This window comes from Meriones unguiculatus, chromosome 10, assembly GCF_030254825.1.
Source record: "Meriones unguiculatus strain TT.TT164.6M chromosome 10, Bangor_MerUng_6.1, whole genome shotgun sequence".
NCBI classification, from domain to species: Eukaryota; Metazoa; Chordata; class Mammalia; order Rodentia; family Muridae; genus Meriones; species Meriones unguiculatus.
The window spans coordinates 17,638,614-17,656,203 of NC_083358.1; the positions used below are offsets into that span (position 1 = coordinate 17,638,614).

Genomic DNA, 17,590 nt, shown 5'->3' on the forward strand with positions numbered 1-17,590 from the left:
TCTCCTGCTTAAACACCATTACTGGGCCTTGTAAAGGTGAAACCTCCAGTATTCAAAGTCACATACGATCTGCTCCTGCCCAGGCTTTTGCATCCTGCTTACACACATTCATATGTGCCTAGTCTCCTGTACAGCTGTCACTCTCCCAATCAGCTACGGTGGGGTAGGTGGGAGGCTTTGCTCCCTTCACCTACACAGTCCCCCAAGCACTGCTCCTGCTTGTCCAAACAGACAGCGCCTCCTGCATGGACAACCAGAACTGCCAGGATCCTATCCAAAACGCACCACTTCCCTCACGTAACACCCCTTTGGCGATCACTCATCACGGCTCAGATTCGAAGTCAAAGAGAAAACTGCAACCGCTGAGTTGGTCTGCTTGGAGGGTATTGTTCCTGAAAATTCCAGTTTCCTCCTTTCCTCGGGGGAGTTCTTACCCACCGAGAGAAGAAGCCATGAATGTGAATTCCAGTGCAGGCTCAACTTCGAGCAGAAGCAGGAAGCAGGAAGGACCAGGTGGAAGGGCCTGGCTGGGGCACGCATTCTGCCATGGAGCTGTTCTACACACACCAAACTTCTAACTCGTTCAAAACACCTTGGGAAAGCAGGTAACCATTTGACTTTTAACCATGACAAAATAGGTGCCCCCCCCCCCCAGAGTGAGTAAGGTGTGTGCGGTTGTCCAACCCAGGCAGAAATGGGGTTGGGAGTGAGATTTGCTTCCAGGGTGGGTACCTTCTGTCTGCCCCAAGCCTCTTCTGCATGTGGACGTCCCGTGTGTGCATTGATAACTATGTCTCTGCCACCCACACCACCCTTTAACCAGAGGACCATACCAAACAGGTGGCTGGATAGGATTACAGTAAAATACTGAGGGAGTCAAACCCCGGGCCTTTGCATGTGCTAGACTAGCACTCCGAACTGAGCTGCACTCCTTAGCCCACAGTCAAATCGCAAAGGCCAAGAAAACATTTGCCTTCATTCATTAATTTTTATAATGTCTTGGAATAGAAAAGGAGTAAACACTCAGAAGCCAAAAATGATGAGTCTTCCAGTCTGAGGTCCTCCCTTCAGGCTCTGTAAGACCCTGACTCCAGAGGGGCCCAGGTTTCTGGCTTTGAGAATGACATGACAGTGACTTCTAGCTTGGGCTCTTTCCCCTTGCACTTTCAGTTTCCTCTCAAATACATCTCAGGAGCAAAAGAACATTTTGAAATAAATGAATTGGAGGTTATCTTATCTCAGAGCCTCAGCTAATCTCCTATATAGAAGGTGACGCCAGGGTCAGGTCTCTGGGACCTGCAGGAGTCCAAATTCTATAGAGCAGTAATGGATACTTTCGCTGCATGTTAATTATTAGTTTTAGATTACACTAAAACTTCTTCAGCAGTGAGAAGAGTCACCTGGGATCGCCTTTGCCTCTTGGAGCTGCCCAAGCTCTCTCAATAAATCAGATGCTAATTGGGCAGAGTGTGTTAGGTGGTGGTGCTTAATCACTGCCTGTAATTTGATTTTGCACTTCATTTTACTAGAGGCCTCAGGCTGAACTGCCTGCAAAATATCAAATGTCAGGAAACACTCTTACAAAGAAAGCGAGAAGTGGTAATCCTCCGGGGCCTAAGGCAGGTTCTGTCTATTCAACTGTTTGGTTTTGATATGACACCATCATTAATATCAGATTCTTAATTATGGTCTTGTGAAAACCCATGAATCTGGCCTTGGTATATTAAATAGTGAATATCATTATCAGTACCTTTTCTCCCCACGGTTGAGCTATTTTGCTTCTAACTTGAGCTTTTCGGTCTTTAAATTGCTTCTCAATCTTCTCTCCTCCACTTCCCAGTATTAATCCCACTTTAATAGCCAAAGTTATTGTGTGACCTGCTAGAGTTCTAGGTCAAATCTGTAATAAAGCTGAATGGTAATTGTTTATGTTCTCTCTCTATTTTATAGCACACGCAGCTCCTTGTATTAGTGCGGAAGCCATTATGCTCCTTTTATAGTCTTTGGAACATGTATTTTTAGTTTAAGTTATTGTGGAGGTTTACAATTGCAGCTTTGCCTGTGAGATATATTGTCGGGCAGGCATCCTATAAACATTTATTGAGCACTTATTTATTCTAGACATTTGCTAGATGCTGAGCACATACAGACGAAAGAGTCAGATACAACTCTTACATCTGAGAAGCTCACAGATGCGCGAGGAAAGTCTTTTTTATCATTTATATAAACCTAATCATCTTAGAAATGAGTTAAATCATCATGTAAATGAGGAAAAAAAAGCAAGATCTGTTTTTAAATAGAATTTCCCATAAGATACTGTTTCTCATTGTATCCTGTACCTGAAAGTGTTCAGACAAAGAGGTGAGGCTTTTGATAGTCCCCGACAGCCACCCCCTCCCACCTCTATTGTATCTATTGACAGGGATATTCTGTCTGGGGGGCCAGAAACACCTGAGTGATATTTAGAAAGGACCCCCTACTGGGGATCTCTGCAGAGAGTCTGATCCACGGATCCAACAACAAATTACAAACCCAAGCTCGGCTCTACTCTCTGCAGTCAAGAGGAGTCTCGGTTGCAAACAACAGAAGCCAACTGTAGCTAATTCAGACAAGGGATTGCTGGAAAGATTCGGGGCAGTTCACTGCACTGGCAATGCGGTTGCAAATCATCAGTTTTGTGGAAGGGCATGAAGCTACAATTTCATAAAGAATGTGAAGAGGAATTTTCAAAGTGAGGATTCGAGAGACTTGGCTATACAAAAGATGGGCACACAGAGAAACCCACCTTAACAGAGTGAGGGATGGCTAACATCAGTTAAGATATTCCTGTCCTTAGGCTGGAAGCAAAAGGAAGGAGGAAGCAATGCTGTCAGCTCTTGGAGCCAGGAGAAGCTGGAACCATGGCAGGCCAATCGGATGGTAGCTGGGACCACAGTGGAGATGGGTCTCAGATGAAGATGGAGAGGGAGTAGAAACACCCCAGTGTCCTTCATACTGTCTTCTAGTCTCCCTCTGGTGACTCCTGGTCAGACACAGTGGAATCCAGTGATGCAGGAGGCTAGGAAGGCCATGGCCCACACAGTGAAGAAAACCTTCAACTGTAAAGTGGGAACATTGGACCAGCATCTCTAATGCCCATGATTCTCCATTGGTCACTGACTTTACTCCCCATTTTAACCCAGAATTACTGTTAGGAAAATAGTTTGGTTTGTTCAAGTTAAATAGTTAAATGAATGCATTACACTGGTGAATGAGGGGTTTGTTTTGTTTTGTTTGGCTTGGCATTTACATGTATCTAATATGTAAGGAATTGGTAGGTGAAAAATGTAAGAGTTAGCCAACCAGTCCAGGAAGATAATCTGTCTGCATTTGTTTTTTTCATAGTGGATGACTTCCTTATATATAAAAATATCAATATGCTAAGTTTTAAATATTTTATTGATATGTATATGTGTGTGCCTGCAGGAGTTTATATTGCACCATGAACGTGCAGAAGCCAACAGGGGCCAGAAGAAAGTAATGGAGCTAAAGGTGGATGCAACTCTGTGGAGGTAAACAACTCCTCAGGGGAGATGTATCCTTCAAGCAGGAAGAGGATTCTACAAAGAAAGCCCTTCTAAAAAACGAGCTCCCAAAGCGTGAGTCGCAGGAAAACACTTGATGTCCTGCCTCTTCTCTGGGTCATCATTGCTTTTAAGACTCCCACCCCCACACACAGATGACCACCATTTTCACACTTATTTTATTGTGTGAATATGCACGTTGAGGGAAGGATAATGTGTAAATACAGTATCCACAGAGACTAGAAGGAGGCATTGTGACACCCTAGATCTGCAGTTTCAGGTGGTGGTGATCACCCCAAGTGGGTACTAGGAACCAAAACCTGGTCCTCTGCAAGAGGGACACACATTTCAAACCCTGAAGCCATCTTCCCAACCCCTCAAACACCATCCATATGCCCATAAGAAATGGTTCTTTTTCGTCTTTAAAATGTTTATTTGTGTTTGCTTATTATTACTAGTATATATTTGTGTTCATGTATGCCATGGTATTCATGTGGAGGCCAGAGGACAGCTATGTAGAATAAAAATTCTCCAACCACATCTAGATAGGTTCCAGGGATTAAAGCAGGTCACCAGGTTTGCTTTAGGGAAGTCCCTTGAGAGCAGAGACAGCCTCACTTTATAGTATTCCACTCTAGAACACTGTAGAAACTCAATAAAATTCCAGATTAAAACCAAACTCCATCACCTATTACCCTTCTGTCCTTGACACAACCTCTCTCACATAGTTTTCTCGTCTTCAAAGCCAGTAGTATCAGGCTGAGTTCTCCATGCAAATGTAACTCTGAACTCTGCTCTATTTTTTTCTAGAATTCTGGTATTTACTTTGGGCCTACCCAGTGAACCTAGGTTGATCTGTCCCATTTTGTTTGTTTGTTTGTTTGTTTGTTTGTGTTGAGAAACAGTCTCTCTACATAGCCTTGACTGCCCTGGAACTCACTATGTAGAAATGGCTGGCCTCGAACTCACAGAGATCTGCCTGCCTCTGCCTCCTAAGTGATGGGATCAAGGTATGTGCTACCACACAGGGCCTGACTCTGTCCCATGTTAAGGTCAGCTAATTAGCAGTCTTATCTGCACCTATGAACTCAGTCCCTTCTCACCATGTAACATTTCATAGACACAGGTACTGAGTACTGTTAGAACATGGGCTTGTACCTTTAAGTCCAATCCCAGAACCTGAACCAGGCCACGACTTCCTGAAGCTCTCTCTGGGACAGAGCTAAACAGTCTGTCCTGTGACTTGACAGATACCTGGCTCTTCCATGCTCCTTGTAATTTTTGCTATGCTGAACTAAATCACATGATGTGAAATTTTCTGTAACCCCTAAAAAATTATCAAAGTCAGATTCCTTTGGGGGGGTTGGTATAGGACTCCTTAGGAAGATAGGTCTGAGACCCCCAACCCCAGAAAGTCTGCTTGGGGATTTGGTCCAGGGATGGAGGCTGCTTTCTGAGGAGGCCTAAGGAGTCTGTTCTCCTCGCAGGCCTCCAGAAAAGATAATGGCTTGCTGACATCTGCTGCAATGTTGAGATTATCAACTTATATTGTTTGAAGTCACTAAATGTATGATAATCTGGTACATCACCCATAGCAAACTAACCTAGCCAAAAGAATTCTTGGTCAAGAAGTCTGTTTACTTATAAATCCCCATGGGTGATTCTATGTATTAAAAAGGTAAATTTTGGTAAGAAATATAGTAAGCCTGAACTGTTCAATTCCTTCAGGAAGAAGACACAGCCTGATCTTCATCAATGAGGTCTCCTAGCTGTGCAGCTGATGCTGTAACAAGCAACACCACGCCCAATGCTATTCCAGCAAATTACTTGTGCCAGCCAGAGCTAGCTGTAATCAATCAAAGGCAAGAGCTGCAGGAATGCGTACCTTTGAGTTTTGAGGCGGAACACGGAGTCTTTGTTGCCAATGTTTCGGACCAGCAGAATCTTCTGAGTGATGTATTTCACAGGGCAAGTGGAAAAATTCAGCTCATCAGGGAAGTCCAGGATGGCTCGAGCTCCTCTAGCTTTGATGGGCACAACAAACTTTTCTCTCTCGGTGATACAGGTCAACATGTGGGCGTAATCCTGCCAGGGAAGGGCACAATCATTATCTGTGGGAACACCAGCATGGTCAAGGTCGCTGTGAAAGGAAAGCTAGGGATCATGGCAGGTACTGTGCAAGCAGAGGTGTTTTGTCTTTCACTGGCATTCTTCTTGCTGAGAGAGGAGGGCAGGTCTAGGGTCAAAACCCGTAAGCCAGTATAGGAGCTTAGAGTCCACGTTTCTCCGATGGTTGGGAGGTGAGGCAGGGAATGATGAAGGTCAAGGCACAGTGTTCTTTAGATTAAAAGATTGCTACTAGTCCCCCACGTCTGCCTTCTACAAGGGGTGCTCGAACTTTTGGCATTACGATATGACACTGTGGTGTAAAAATGTGTTGGGGTGCATTCATTGTGTTGTAGAGTGTGGTCCTCTGTGTAAAACAGCTACCATATTCACTGGCTCCCTGGTGCCTGCTTGCAAGAAACCAACACCATCAGGCTTGTGGACTGCTGGAGCTGTCATAGGAGGAGGAGAGAGTCACTGGGCCTTACCTGAGGTACCAGCTGTTTCCCCCAGACATTCTGCCCTAATTGCATGTGGCCCGTGACCTCAGAGGCCTCTCAGAGAAGAGCTGGAATAGCTAGGCTAGGTTAGATTAACAGAAGGGAATATCATCCATGCTGGGCAAAGTCTTTCCAGTACAGCTGTTTGGGGGTTACCTACGCTTTTGTAGGCAACTCATCTTGAAAAAACTCATTGGTTCCTCTGGTTATCCCTGGTGGAGGAACTGTATTCTGATTTGTTGTTGGGATCGTATACAGATGGGGTGGGCCTTGTTTATGACTTCCCAGGGAAGAACTTCTCCCAACACATAGTTTATTCTGGGATATTAGAACCACTGGCTATAGGTTGAACACACCTGTATCTAAACCCTATTTATTCTTCCATCTCATGTGTTTGGATTGGTGATTCTGATGAAGGGTCTCTTCACATTCATGTCCTTTGTAATAGGTCTCTGCACTCATCCATCAGGAGTGAAGGATGTCACTGAACCTCTTGCTTTGAACAATAGAAAGGAACATGTGCTGTACTAGTTTTGAACTGAAGCTTCCAGATTTTGATATTTCTAGTCTTGCTCTTGGGACCCTGCCACTGTCATATGAATAAGTCTGATCTAGCCTGCTGCAGGATGAGAGCCTGGATATCCCACCCAGGGCCAAACCAAACTAGCCTCAGGCAGTGCATCCCAGAGATGTGAGAGAGCTCAGCCTATCTCCAAGAAATATTCTGAGTGCAAACACTTCCTGATCCTAGCACTACAGTTTTTCCGGGGCTAATGGGATCCTCCTCATTCAAAGTCCATTTCCATGCAAGGGCCAGAGAAATCCACTTAAGGTGTAAGTCAGTTCAGAGAGTGCCTCTGCTCAAGGTCAACCAAGCTGAGGGCTGGGTGCTCCACAGTGAGGCCTCTGCCCCTCTCCCAGCCACATCACTGCCTGCCCTGTGCACTCATCTCTGCAGCTACAGTTCCTCACTCCCACTCAGGGCCTCCACATGTGATGTTTGGTCCATCTACACCTGGCTTCCTTCTGGTTCCTTCTGGGGCTTTTTTCCTTTGTCTTGTCAGGACATGTACAGCAGTCCATTCTCACATGGAGACCTCACTGTCTGCCCCATCTAAGCTCAGCTCTCCCAACTCACTGATTTCTGGGCATCCAGAACCACTACCTCACAGCCTGGACTCTGCAAACAGGAAGCATTACCAGTGTGGGAATCTGATCCCCATAGCTTAGGAAAAGCACTGGCAACCATGTGGACACTGGACTGTGAGGGGACTTTAGTAGAGAAAGACGGGCCAGTAGGAGGTCACCACTGTAGTCCCAAGCAGTAGACGATACTGAACCATGAGCTAATGTGCTCACTTAGTTTGTGTCTGTCAAGGAGGAAGTTCTCCATAAATGAGACCTGTAGTGATTGACCTCACATACTGAACACAGTGCTGGGTGAAAGCCAGTCAGTGACCGGTCAACTCGTGTTCACTGGTGGTGTTGATGCGATAATAATGGTAATACTAGAAATGACCCTAGGGATAGGACAGGGTTAAGTTTAGAGCACACTGAGAGCTCTGGTAGTTAGAGTCAGAAGTGTCTCCCATAGTTCCAGGCAGCTGAACACTTGGCCCCAAGTTGGTGGTGGTATTTGGGGATACTTAGACAGTGTGGCTTTGCTGGAAGAAGTATGCCACTGCTGGTGGGTTCTGAGAGCTCATGGTCTGTTCTCTCTGTGTCATGCTTAACATGCAAGCCCTCGGTTTCCTGCTCCGGTGGCCATGCCTGCCCATCTGCTGCTGTGCCCGCCTGCTGCCGTGCCTCCCTGACAGAGACTGTGACGGAGCCTTATCCCTCTGGAACAGTAGTCCCAAACAAACCCTCCATTCTGTAAGTTGCCTTGAACGTGGTATTTTATCACAGTAGAAAAGTAACTAAGACAAATGTTTCTGTGGGAAGGGACAGGTTAGTCTTAAATAACCAAGAGAGCCTCCCAGAGGAGGCAACCTTTGGATGGAGAGCTGAAATGCCCAAGGAGCTAAGCAGGAGAGATCCAGGAACAGGGTGTTCCTGGCAAGGGGGACTGTGAACATAAAGTCTTCAGGTAGGCGTGTGCAATAAAAATTAATGAACAGTTCTGTCAAACTGTATTAAAGTTAAGTTGTTGGGCTCTTAGCTTTGCAATTGATTTTGCTTTTCAGATGGCAAAGCCAAACTTGGGAATGATGACACCCAGACATAAGGAAGTACAAATTACACCAAAGTATTTGATCTTAGGAAAGCCCTTAGACTCTAATCGCACGACTGTTTAGTCGGATGAGAGCAGAATTCTAAAGAGGTGGTATGGCTCTCGTTTTCCCCACCCCCTAAGGTACTCAAGCCCAGCCAGCAAAGGTGTTGTTGGGAATTACAAACTGAAAAGCAGTTGGGAGACTATTAATTAAAGCATGGAAAAGTGCTGCCGAGCAAGGCTCAGGGGCCCTCCCGGGTGCTCTGATTTTAATTTTAGATGCATGCATGTCTCGTGTCTTGCTCTCTAAGGGGTTTGACGCACATAGCAATGCTGACCAGGCTGATTAACATAGTAAAAGAGATGTTTTGGAATCACAATTAGGCTTTTTTGCCCCCTGTCTTAGTTGATTCCCACATCCAGAAAAGAACAAGACAATTTTTGAACAGTTCCTTTAAAACACACTCTAATATATATTAGGCATATAACATATAATATTAGCTTATGTAACATGCCATTATATACTGCTTTACTGGGTGAACTCACACATGATGACTTGGGAGCAATTACCCCAGCTGATGGAATCCCTTTTCCTGTCCTGAGATACAGAGCAAACAGATCACCAAAGGTGGGGCATTTGTCCCAAGCTCTTTCTCTTCTACTATGACAGACTCAGCCACGAATCACTCTACATCCTGAAAACCTACCCCAGTAACAGCACTCTCTGGATGACCTTCTTTCTGAACCCCACACTCCACTCCCTTACCCCCCCCACACTTCAAACCTTAAAAACAGCAGGAAAATACTAGCAGAGAAGATTTGACTCTGTGAGGGTGAAAAGGATGAACCCTGACTTTTACATCAGTTCCCCCCACCCCACAGAAGACAAACATGGCTGGAATTCTTTCCTCTGGAGACTCAGCTGAGGGAAATGATGTTTTCAACTCCAACCAATGACTCTGTTGTCAAGGGCAAGGCCAACGTAGTTAAACCCTCTCATCCCCTCTCTCCCTTCTCTCCACTGCTAAGTGTGTTGGGGAAGATGGCAATAGAGTGAAACCAGATCTGACTGGAATTGCCCACTTCCACCCGTGGCACCCCTGGATAACCCGCTCAGTTCCTTGCCTCATGGCGGGTATTTGTTAGATAGCAGCTTCTTGATCTCAGATTCTCCCTCTAAAGGAAGTCCTTGCTTTAGAAATCCCAGTGAGTTTAAACATGGGATTGGCCAGATATCCTGGATTTGGCCTGTGCCTTGGTAGCACATCCTGTGGTCCAGCTGAGGTCTCAGCATCCTGGGGTCAGCTACATTCCTCCATCTAGTAAGAATGACTTCTGGACTTGGGTATGAAAAGAGAGATGGGATGTGTTGAATTCATTTTAACTATTTGGTGTTTTCTCTAAAACGATAACGTGAATTTACTTTTAATCCATGTGAATATTATTATGCATTATGACAAGTGATTTCCTCTGAAGCTCAAAGAAGCTTGATCCTGACCCCTGCCAGTAACCTGCATTTGCTCCTGCATCCACATGCCCTCTGCCTTCACCCTGTTCCTAGGACCAACCTCTCTCCTACTTCCCACTGCAACCCTTCGGTCACTCCAGGACTGCCCCAAATCTCTAGATGTCCTTCTTTACTGAATAGGCACACATCAGCTTTCAATCACATTTGCACAGCTTCATATTACATATTTTAAAACTGCACCTATTTTCTCCCTTTAAAAAAATGACTTTGTAGCAAAACTCCTTCCTAGTGCTAATTTAGATCCAGTGTTGCTACCTCCTCGCTTTGCATTCTCTCTGAAGCATCTTGGCATCTGTACCCAGCATTTCAGAAAAACTCTTCAAGCCAAGGTCACTAATGTCTTTTCCAAGCCCAACAGACAATTCAGCATCCTCACTTAACTCTTGATTCTCCACTTTCCTGTCAGTCTTGCAAGCCTGCTTTCCCATCCTTGTCTCATCTCAGAAAATGGCACCATCATCTTTTTCAGTTACTGACCAAAACTTTGAGTCAAATTAGACTCATTTTTTTTAACTCACTTCTTTATGAAGATCCTGATGGCTCTAATAAAAATCCTCAACTCCCCTTTAGTTTAACTACCCTAGTCCAAATCACCTGTATCAGCTGCCTGAACTATTGCAAACCTCTATACAGTGGGAAAACTAAACACGAGGTAGTAAGAGCCACATTGACAGGGTATGAACAGTCATGTGAGACACAGTTTCCTAATTCCTTTCTACCATTCTGTTTCACTCGTCTTTCCTCAATGTCACCTCATGGGCTAGAGTCACCCCAGGGGTGCTATGTTTCCAGTCAAGCTGAAGGCCAGAAGAAGGAAAGCAGAGGCCAGAAGAGAGCACCTTCCTGCTGCATTAGCTGTCTCCAAGCACAAACCTTGGAAGTCCTGCTGCTTCCACTCATCGGCCAGTACTGAGACCCACACTGCAGCAAAGCAAGCAGGCTGGGAAATGTAATAGTCTCCCATTTTTGGTAGCAGTGAATCTAGTTAAAATGTACACTCCTTTGGATACTGTTGGTAGAAATGCAAGTTAGTATAGTCATTGTTGAAAACAACATGGAAATTCTTCAAAAAATTACAAATAGCTGGGCAGTGGTGGCACATGCCTTTAATCTCAGCACTCAGGAGGCAGGAGCAGGTAGATCTATATGAGTTCAAGGCCAGCCTGGTCTACAGAACTAGGTCCAGGATAGCCAAAGCTACAGAGAGAAACCATGTCTCTAAATAAATAAATAAATAAATAAATAAATAAATATAGATCCACCACTTGACCCAAGAGCTACATGCTCACAGTCACTGAACAGCCAGGACAGGGAATCAACACAAGGGTAGAACAATGGGTGAACAAATAAAGGAAATATAACAAATTCACACACATACATACACATACTATAGAGTACTATGCAAGGAAGAAAAGTCTGTCATCCATGACAATATGGCTAACTCCAGGGAACATTACATTAAATGAAATAAACTAGGGGCAGAAAGACAAACATCATATGATCTCATGTCTAAACCAGTCAAATTTGTAGAAGAGTAGAGTAGAGTAGTGGTCATCAGAGGCTGGAGAGATGCTGGATGGGAAGTGAGTTCAGATCCGTACTCAGCACAGCCACTGTGGCTAATAATTATGCATGATACACCAACCCACCATGGTTTATATATGTTTGTGTGCATGTCCCTCATCAAGGGTTCATGTGGTGACCTTTAATCCCCATTCTATGATTGTAGGAGGATTAAAATCCAACTCTGGTGTTACAGTCTGGGTCTTCGGGAAGCAACTAGTACCAGATAAGATCTAGAGTCCCCATGGCTGAGTTTCTGGTGGATTTGTAAAAAGAGAGACCTGAACACACAGACATCTGCCTTGGAACTTCCCCTCTAAGAAGGTTATGGCCAAATTGGTTCCTCACCCTTGGACTAGAATGGGGCTCAAAAATAAATCTTTCTTCTGAATAACTTACTTGTTCTGTGGTATTGCATTACTTGCAAGAGATGAGTGCAGTGCTTAAAAATCACTCAGATTAGATTGTAAATTGTTTCACTACAAATAAAATGGCTATAGTGATGTAATGGACATGTTATTAGCCACTGTCAGCTAATTCTCTCTCTCTTCTCTCTCTCTCTCTCTCTCTCTCTCTCTCTCTCTCTCTCTCTCTGTGTGTGTGTGTGTGTGTGTGTGTGTGTGTGTTAAAAGTTGCTAGTCATGGAGGTAGAGGCAGAAGGATCCTTGTAAGTTTGAGGTCAGCTTGGTCTACACAGTGAGACCTGGATGATGAGGGATGACCCTCACTGAATTACTATAGAGACAGATACAGACATTGTGCATCTCTTGAAGTGATGCAACAGCAAACACCTGTTACTCATGACAGGCTCTCAAAAGAAATCATGAATCCGATCAAGGCTCTGTCCTACCCTCAGGTTTATAGGTCACAGAGGACAGATGGCCACTCTAAATAAGTCAGTGGGGATCAGTGAACAGCCTTCACTTGAACCCTGATTTAAACAGACTCATTTGGGGAAACCTGAATAATGACTGGGATTTGGTGATATTAAGGGACTATGGTTATGTTTATATTTTTGCTGGTATTATGATCTTGTTAACATCTTAAAAGGTCCTTGTCTTTAGAGACAGATATTGAAGTATCTGTAGTTGAAGTAATATGATGTATGGATTCAAAATCCAGTGTGGCAAAGAGCAGACAGATAGAGCCGGAGTAGCCATTCAGTGGTCACTGGAAACCTCCATGATGGCAGTCCACTAAGTTCTCAAGCTTTACAGGTGGTACCAGCTTCCATAATAATAACAATAATAATAATATTAGTAATAAAACATCTTGAAGGTTTCATGGCAACTTCTCATGTTATATGACTTCTCCAAGCTTTCATCCTCTGGGCTCCTATAACCTCTTCCCCTTCGATTTTTCTAGCAGCTTCCTCTGCTGCAGCCACATCCCCCTTCTGGTATTCCCCTGAGCTGAGCTCCTGGCCAGTGTATTTCTGCCACAGGGCTTTTAAGTTTTCTGTCCCTTCTCCCAGAAGGCTCTTCCCATAGGCATTTGGACGGCTTGTGTTAACTTTGTACCCAAATGTTACCTCAACTGAGAACCCTTCCCTCACCCTCCTGCTGAAGGAGAAGAGTCCCCATCTCTGTCTGTCGTCTATCATGTCAGTAGTTGACCCTGAATTCTACCGCAGCATGTCTGCTTACTGTGGAACACAAACTACATGAAGGTCAAACTTGTTCCATTAGCTCTGGTTCAAACAATACACTGAGCAAGTGGAGGACTATTATTAGTCTTTCATGTTTGCTTGAATCCTGAAGCTATCTAGAGAATTCCTAAGATTCTTATTAGCCTGATGATCAAATGACATTCACTTAGTCCAGAAGGTTTAAAAGCAGGTATTTGGTTCACAGAAGACACAAAGGCAAATTCAGACAGTGTCCTTCCCAGAGCCGAGTCCTTAAACAGCTTTCTCCTGGTTGAAACAACCAGAAAGGATATTAATTTATAATATATTCAGAACAGAAATGGCTTCTTCCATGCTTCTGCCTTAATGACCTGGAAGCCACACTCAGATTGAAAAAAAAAAAAAAAAACAACTTCATATTTTCTTGAAGTCAGTTCGTAATGGTCTGTCCCAATGTGTCTGGCACTATGGTAGGCTGTGGGCTTACAGGAAGGATCTAAGCAAGAAAAAAAAGAAAAAGAAAAGTCTGACACAGTGAAAATTACTGGTTGGGGGAGCCAGTGTGATGAGCATGCCTATAACTGCAGCACTGAGAGGGAGAGTCAAAGTGGTGGTCAGCTACACACTGAGTTCCGGGCTAGTGTAGGCGCCATGAAACTCCACCCCGACGAGATCTTATGGCATCTACACTTTAAGTCAAAGTGTTGGCGATAAGGTCTATGATTACTATACATCAAGGGCACATAAAATATGATTGTGTTTTCTGCCCTTCTTGAGACATATATTAAAGGCCCTAAGAAAGGCATTTTGATAGCTGATTGGGTATTTTCCCTTAAAATACACAGAGAAGACAGAATAGCATAACAAGTGCCAATGTGCCCACTACCTAGACTTAACCCCATTTCACATTTCCTCCTCCAAACACTGCTGCATTCTCACATCGCAGCCCTGTATAAACGTGCTCTCTTGAATCTAAGTCGATGGTCCATGTTTCCCTCTGACCAAAGCTTAATATTTTCCCAACTTCATTTAGCAATAAAGATTATAATTTAAGAGGTCAAGAAAAATTAATGACAGGCTCTAGAATTCCCTGGTGTTATTTGATAATAATACCGGCCAGTATGCTTCCATGGCGTGTGATACACATTAGTAACATAGCTAGTGTTTTTTAAAAGTCTGCATGGGAAGAGATAAGGAAAGTCAAAGTGACTTGACTGCACCTGTTATCTGAGCATTTGGCATTCTTCGCAAGTGCCATGGCCAGGAAGCCGATCAATAGATGACAGGGGAGAATGCAAATTGCATTATCATCTTCAATGTGCTAATATACACGGGTGCTGAAAATCCAACTGAAAGAGGGTTGAGCTTATTAAATGTGGCATGCTGCAATTTACATATCAGATGTGAGGGGCACGAATGAGGATGGGGAATGAGCAGACCAGGAGGGGACGCAGAGGCAAAATGGCATGAACCCTTTGACTGTCCATTTGGCCAGCTGTGGAAAGAATGATACTCGGTGTCATGATTGACTTTTTCCTAAAACAAATCTGGCTTCGCTTCTCCTCTGCCGCCTTCTGGAACAGTGGGGACGACAGCATGCCTGAACCTAGCTGATCATTCTGTGCACAGGCCCTGTCAGCCTCCCAGCAGTAAGGTGAGCAGGATACTGACTCACTGGACACTGCTGGCAGCAACAGAAGAAACTGACTCCGTCTTTAGAAAGAGGAGCTCTGGAAACCAGATTATCACCTATAGCCAATTCCGACACAAAATCCTCTTCTCCCCCTATACTGGGAACTGGGATTTCTCCTAGGTAGCTGTTAGTCTCATCATGCCTCCTTGCACATGTTTGTTGCCTTCCATGACGTTAAATATTTAAAGGAAGTAACAGTGTAACAACATTTAACTTGTTTTAAATTAGGGGGTTCTGATAGGCATACAATGTTGGATTAATGGCACGTCAAGAGAATAATTCAACACCTGGAGTATGACAAAGTACAAAATACAGCTAAGTATAAGAATCCTGGATTAGAATGTTAGTATGTCACATTTACCAAATAAATGCCAAAATACTGAAAACATATTCCAACCATTGCTTATAAGATACATAAGCAGTATAGCTTTCGGCTTTTGAGTATGGAAACTGAAAAACACACACAAGCCAACAGAATAGTGTAACAAACTCCAACATCTCTTATGTCACCCAGATTCAACTGTAAGCAGCATCCCTTCACTCTAGTTCCATCTAACCGTCAACCCACTCACTTTTCTGTCATTCTACAGTCTTTAAGCTAAGATATTCATGTGCATGGGAAGGCATAAATATTAAATATACAGTTTTGGTGACTGAAGTCATTGTGAAACCCACACACCTAAGGCCACAGACTATTGTGTCTCCTTAGTTATGCTACAGAGTAGTCCATCTCCTCTGGAAGCCCCATCTGTTACCCTCTCAGGTAAGGTTCCCACAGGTGGTATAACACCATCTTCTACCAGAAGACACATTTTCTCCAGAAAGGGAAAGAAAAGGCGGAATAGAACCTCTGTGTCCTCAAATCAAACACGCTTTGCAGCTCAGGCCACATAGAGGCTTACAGTCTGCTTTCTACAAAACAACGGGGCCAGAACCTGCCACCCTGGCCTCTTTCTCTTCAGATAACCTTCAGCCAGAGAGCCCAGGTAGAGACCGACTCAACAATCCACAGTCAAAAGCTTCGAGTCTGGATTTATCTTCTCACTTGTTTCAACGCTCACCACCCAGGTCAGTGGCTCCACACACACTACCCAAGAACAAAACAGCAGTATGACCTGTGATGAGGCAGGAAAGGGAGCCATGTCCACATTAGTAAGTGAGAGCACTGGGTAATGACATTAAGAGCATTCAGTAAGTATTCGTGGCCGAGAAGTGGCTCGGAGCTCATCTACTGATTCTAACTATAATGGCATCGTAATGCAGACAAGAGTGCCAGCTCTCAGCATTATCCACAGCCGACCTCTTTTTATTCTAGAGATTTCTTTGTTTTTGACAACTTCATACGTGTATCTAATGAAATACGATCATATCTACCCTTTATTTCTCCATCCAAGTTCTCACCTGTCTCTTCCAATAGGCTCCTCCCAATTCCATCACTTTTTTTTTCTTTAATAACTCATTAAGTCCATTTAGTGCTGCTCTTACGTGCACAGGTATGGGGATGGCCCCTGCAGCATAGGCGGCCTATCAGGGGCCACATCTCCTGGCAACTGTCCACAGCCAGTCGCTTCTCAGAAAGGGGTGGTGGCCGGAAACCATCCCCACCACCACCACCACCTACGGCTGTCAGCCAAGCCTTTTGTTCATGTCCACTTAAGTATTGTTTTGTTTTATTTGTTTGTTTGTTTTTTGTTCTAGCTCCTTCACATGGTGGTGAAATCCCTTCCTTCTCCTTCCTGAGTCTCCAGCTGGGCTCGTGAAGAAACCTAACCAACAGTTCTGCCTGGGGAGGACACTTCCATCCTGATTCCTGCTTTCCTGCTCCTTCCCCTCAAGGCAGAACTGGGGATCCTGTGATCAGGGAAAGCCTGCAGGTAGTGCTGACAGAAAACGGCCTTATCCTTCAGCGTGCAGGCTCTTCCTTAGACAGGGTTCGGCTGACCAGGCAGGTCTCTGCTGTTAGCTTTTCATTCCCTGCTATGTTTGAGAGAGACCGTAAGGTAAGTCCAGTTATTTATTAGACAGTGGAGATCGGGATACCCCCCATCTCAGCCTTGAGCCCCGGCTATGCTTTTGCTATGACTGAGATTGGCTATGATCAATATTTGAATTTAGGTTTCTTTCCCAGGTAGGCGAGAACTCTGGGAGGAAAGATATACGACCCGCTAGTATCCCAAACACCTAAAGCCATAGTCTTTATCCTTCTTCTCAGCTCACTGCATTCAGGCTATCCCTTTCCTTTATTGATGATGCTTTGACTGTATACAGTGTAAACCTGCAGAGTTAGAGGCTAGCAGGGAGTGTCCAGCAGGATCAGGCTTTTGCACACCCTAGCAACTTAGGACTCTTGGACACCCTCATCACTGGACGATTCTTTGTTCATCACTAGTGGCACGGTACCGCCTCCCCTCTGTCCACCCTCTTTCCTTCTCTCATCTCCACCATCTCTGATAAAAATGCCACCTATAGCACTGCCAATGCCAGGTCTGCTGCTCTGTTTGTTCATGGGTTGTCCTCTGGGATCCACAGGCAGGAGGTTGGTCTTCAGCATGGTGCTGTTGGGAGGGGGTATCCCTTTAAGAGATGGAGCCTCGGGGAGAGCATTGCTGGTCCTTCTGCAAGTTGTAGCTTCCTTTATTACCATCCCATCTTTCCTTTGTAAATGACGCCATCCACCATGAGGTAACTCAGCTAAGGGAGGAGCTCGGGCTTGCTGGATTAAAGCTGTGTTGTCTGAGTGTCAGCCTCTGAGACTGGGAGCTGGATAAGTCCCTTCTTTACACAGGCCCACGCTC

The 17,590-nt window shown here is 44.6% G+C and overlaps 1 protein-coding gene across 1 annotated transcript in view; it reads right to left on the reverse strand.

Annotated features, from left to right (window-relative positions):
* Hydin (HYDIN axonemal central pair apparatus protein) overlaps positions 1-17,590 on the reverse strand; it is a 355,607-nt gene that overhangs the window by 286,684 nt on the left and 51,333 nt on the right. The window contains exon 6 of the mRNA XM_021632513.2: positions 5,449-5,648. Within this exon, the coding sequence (XP_021488188.2) occupies positions 5,449-5,648 (200 nt within the window). The remainder of the gene's footprint in view (positions 1-5,448; positions 5,649-17,590) is intronic.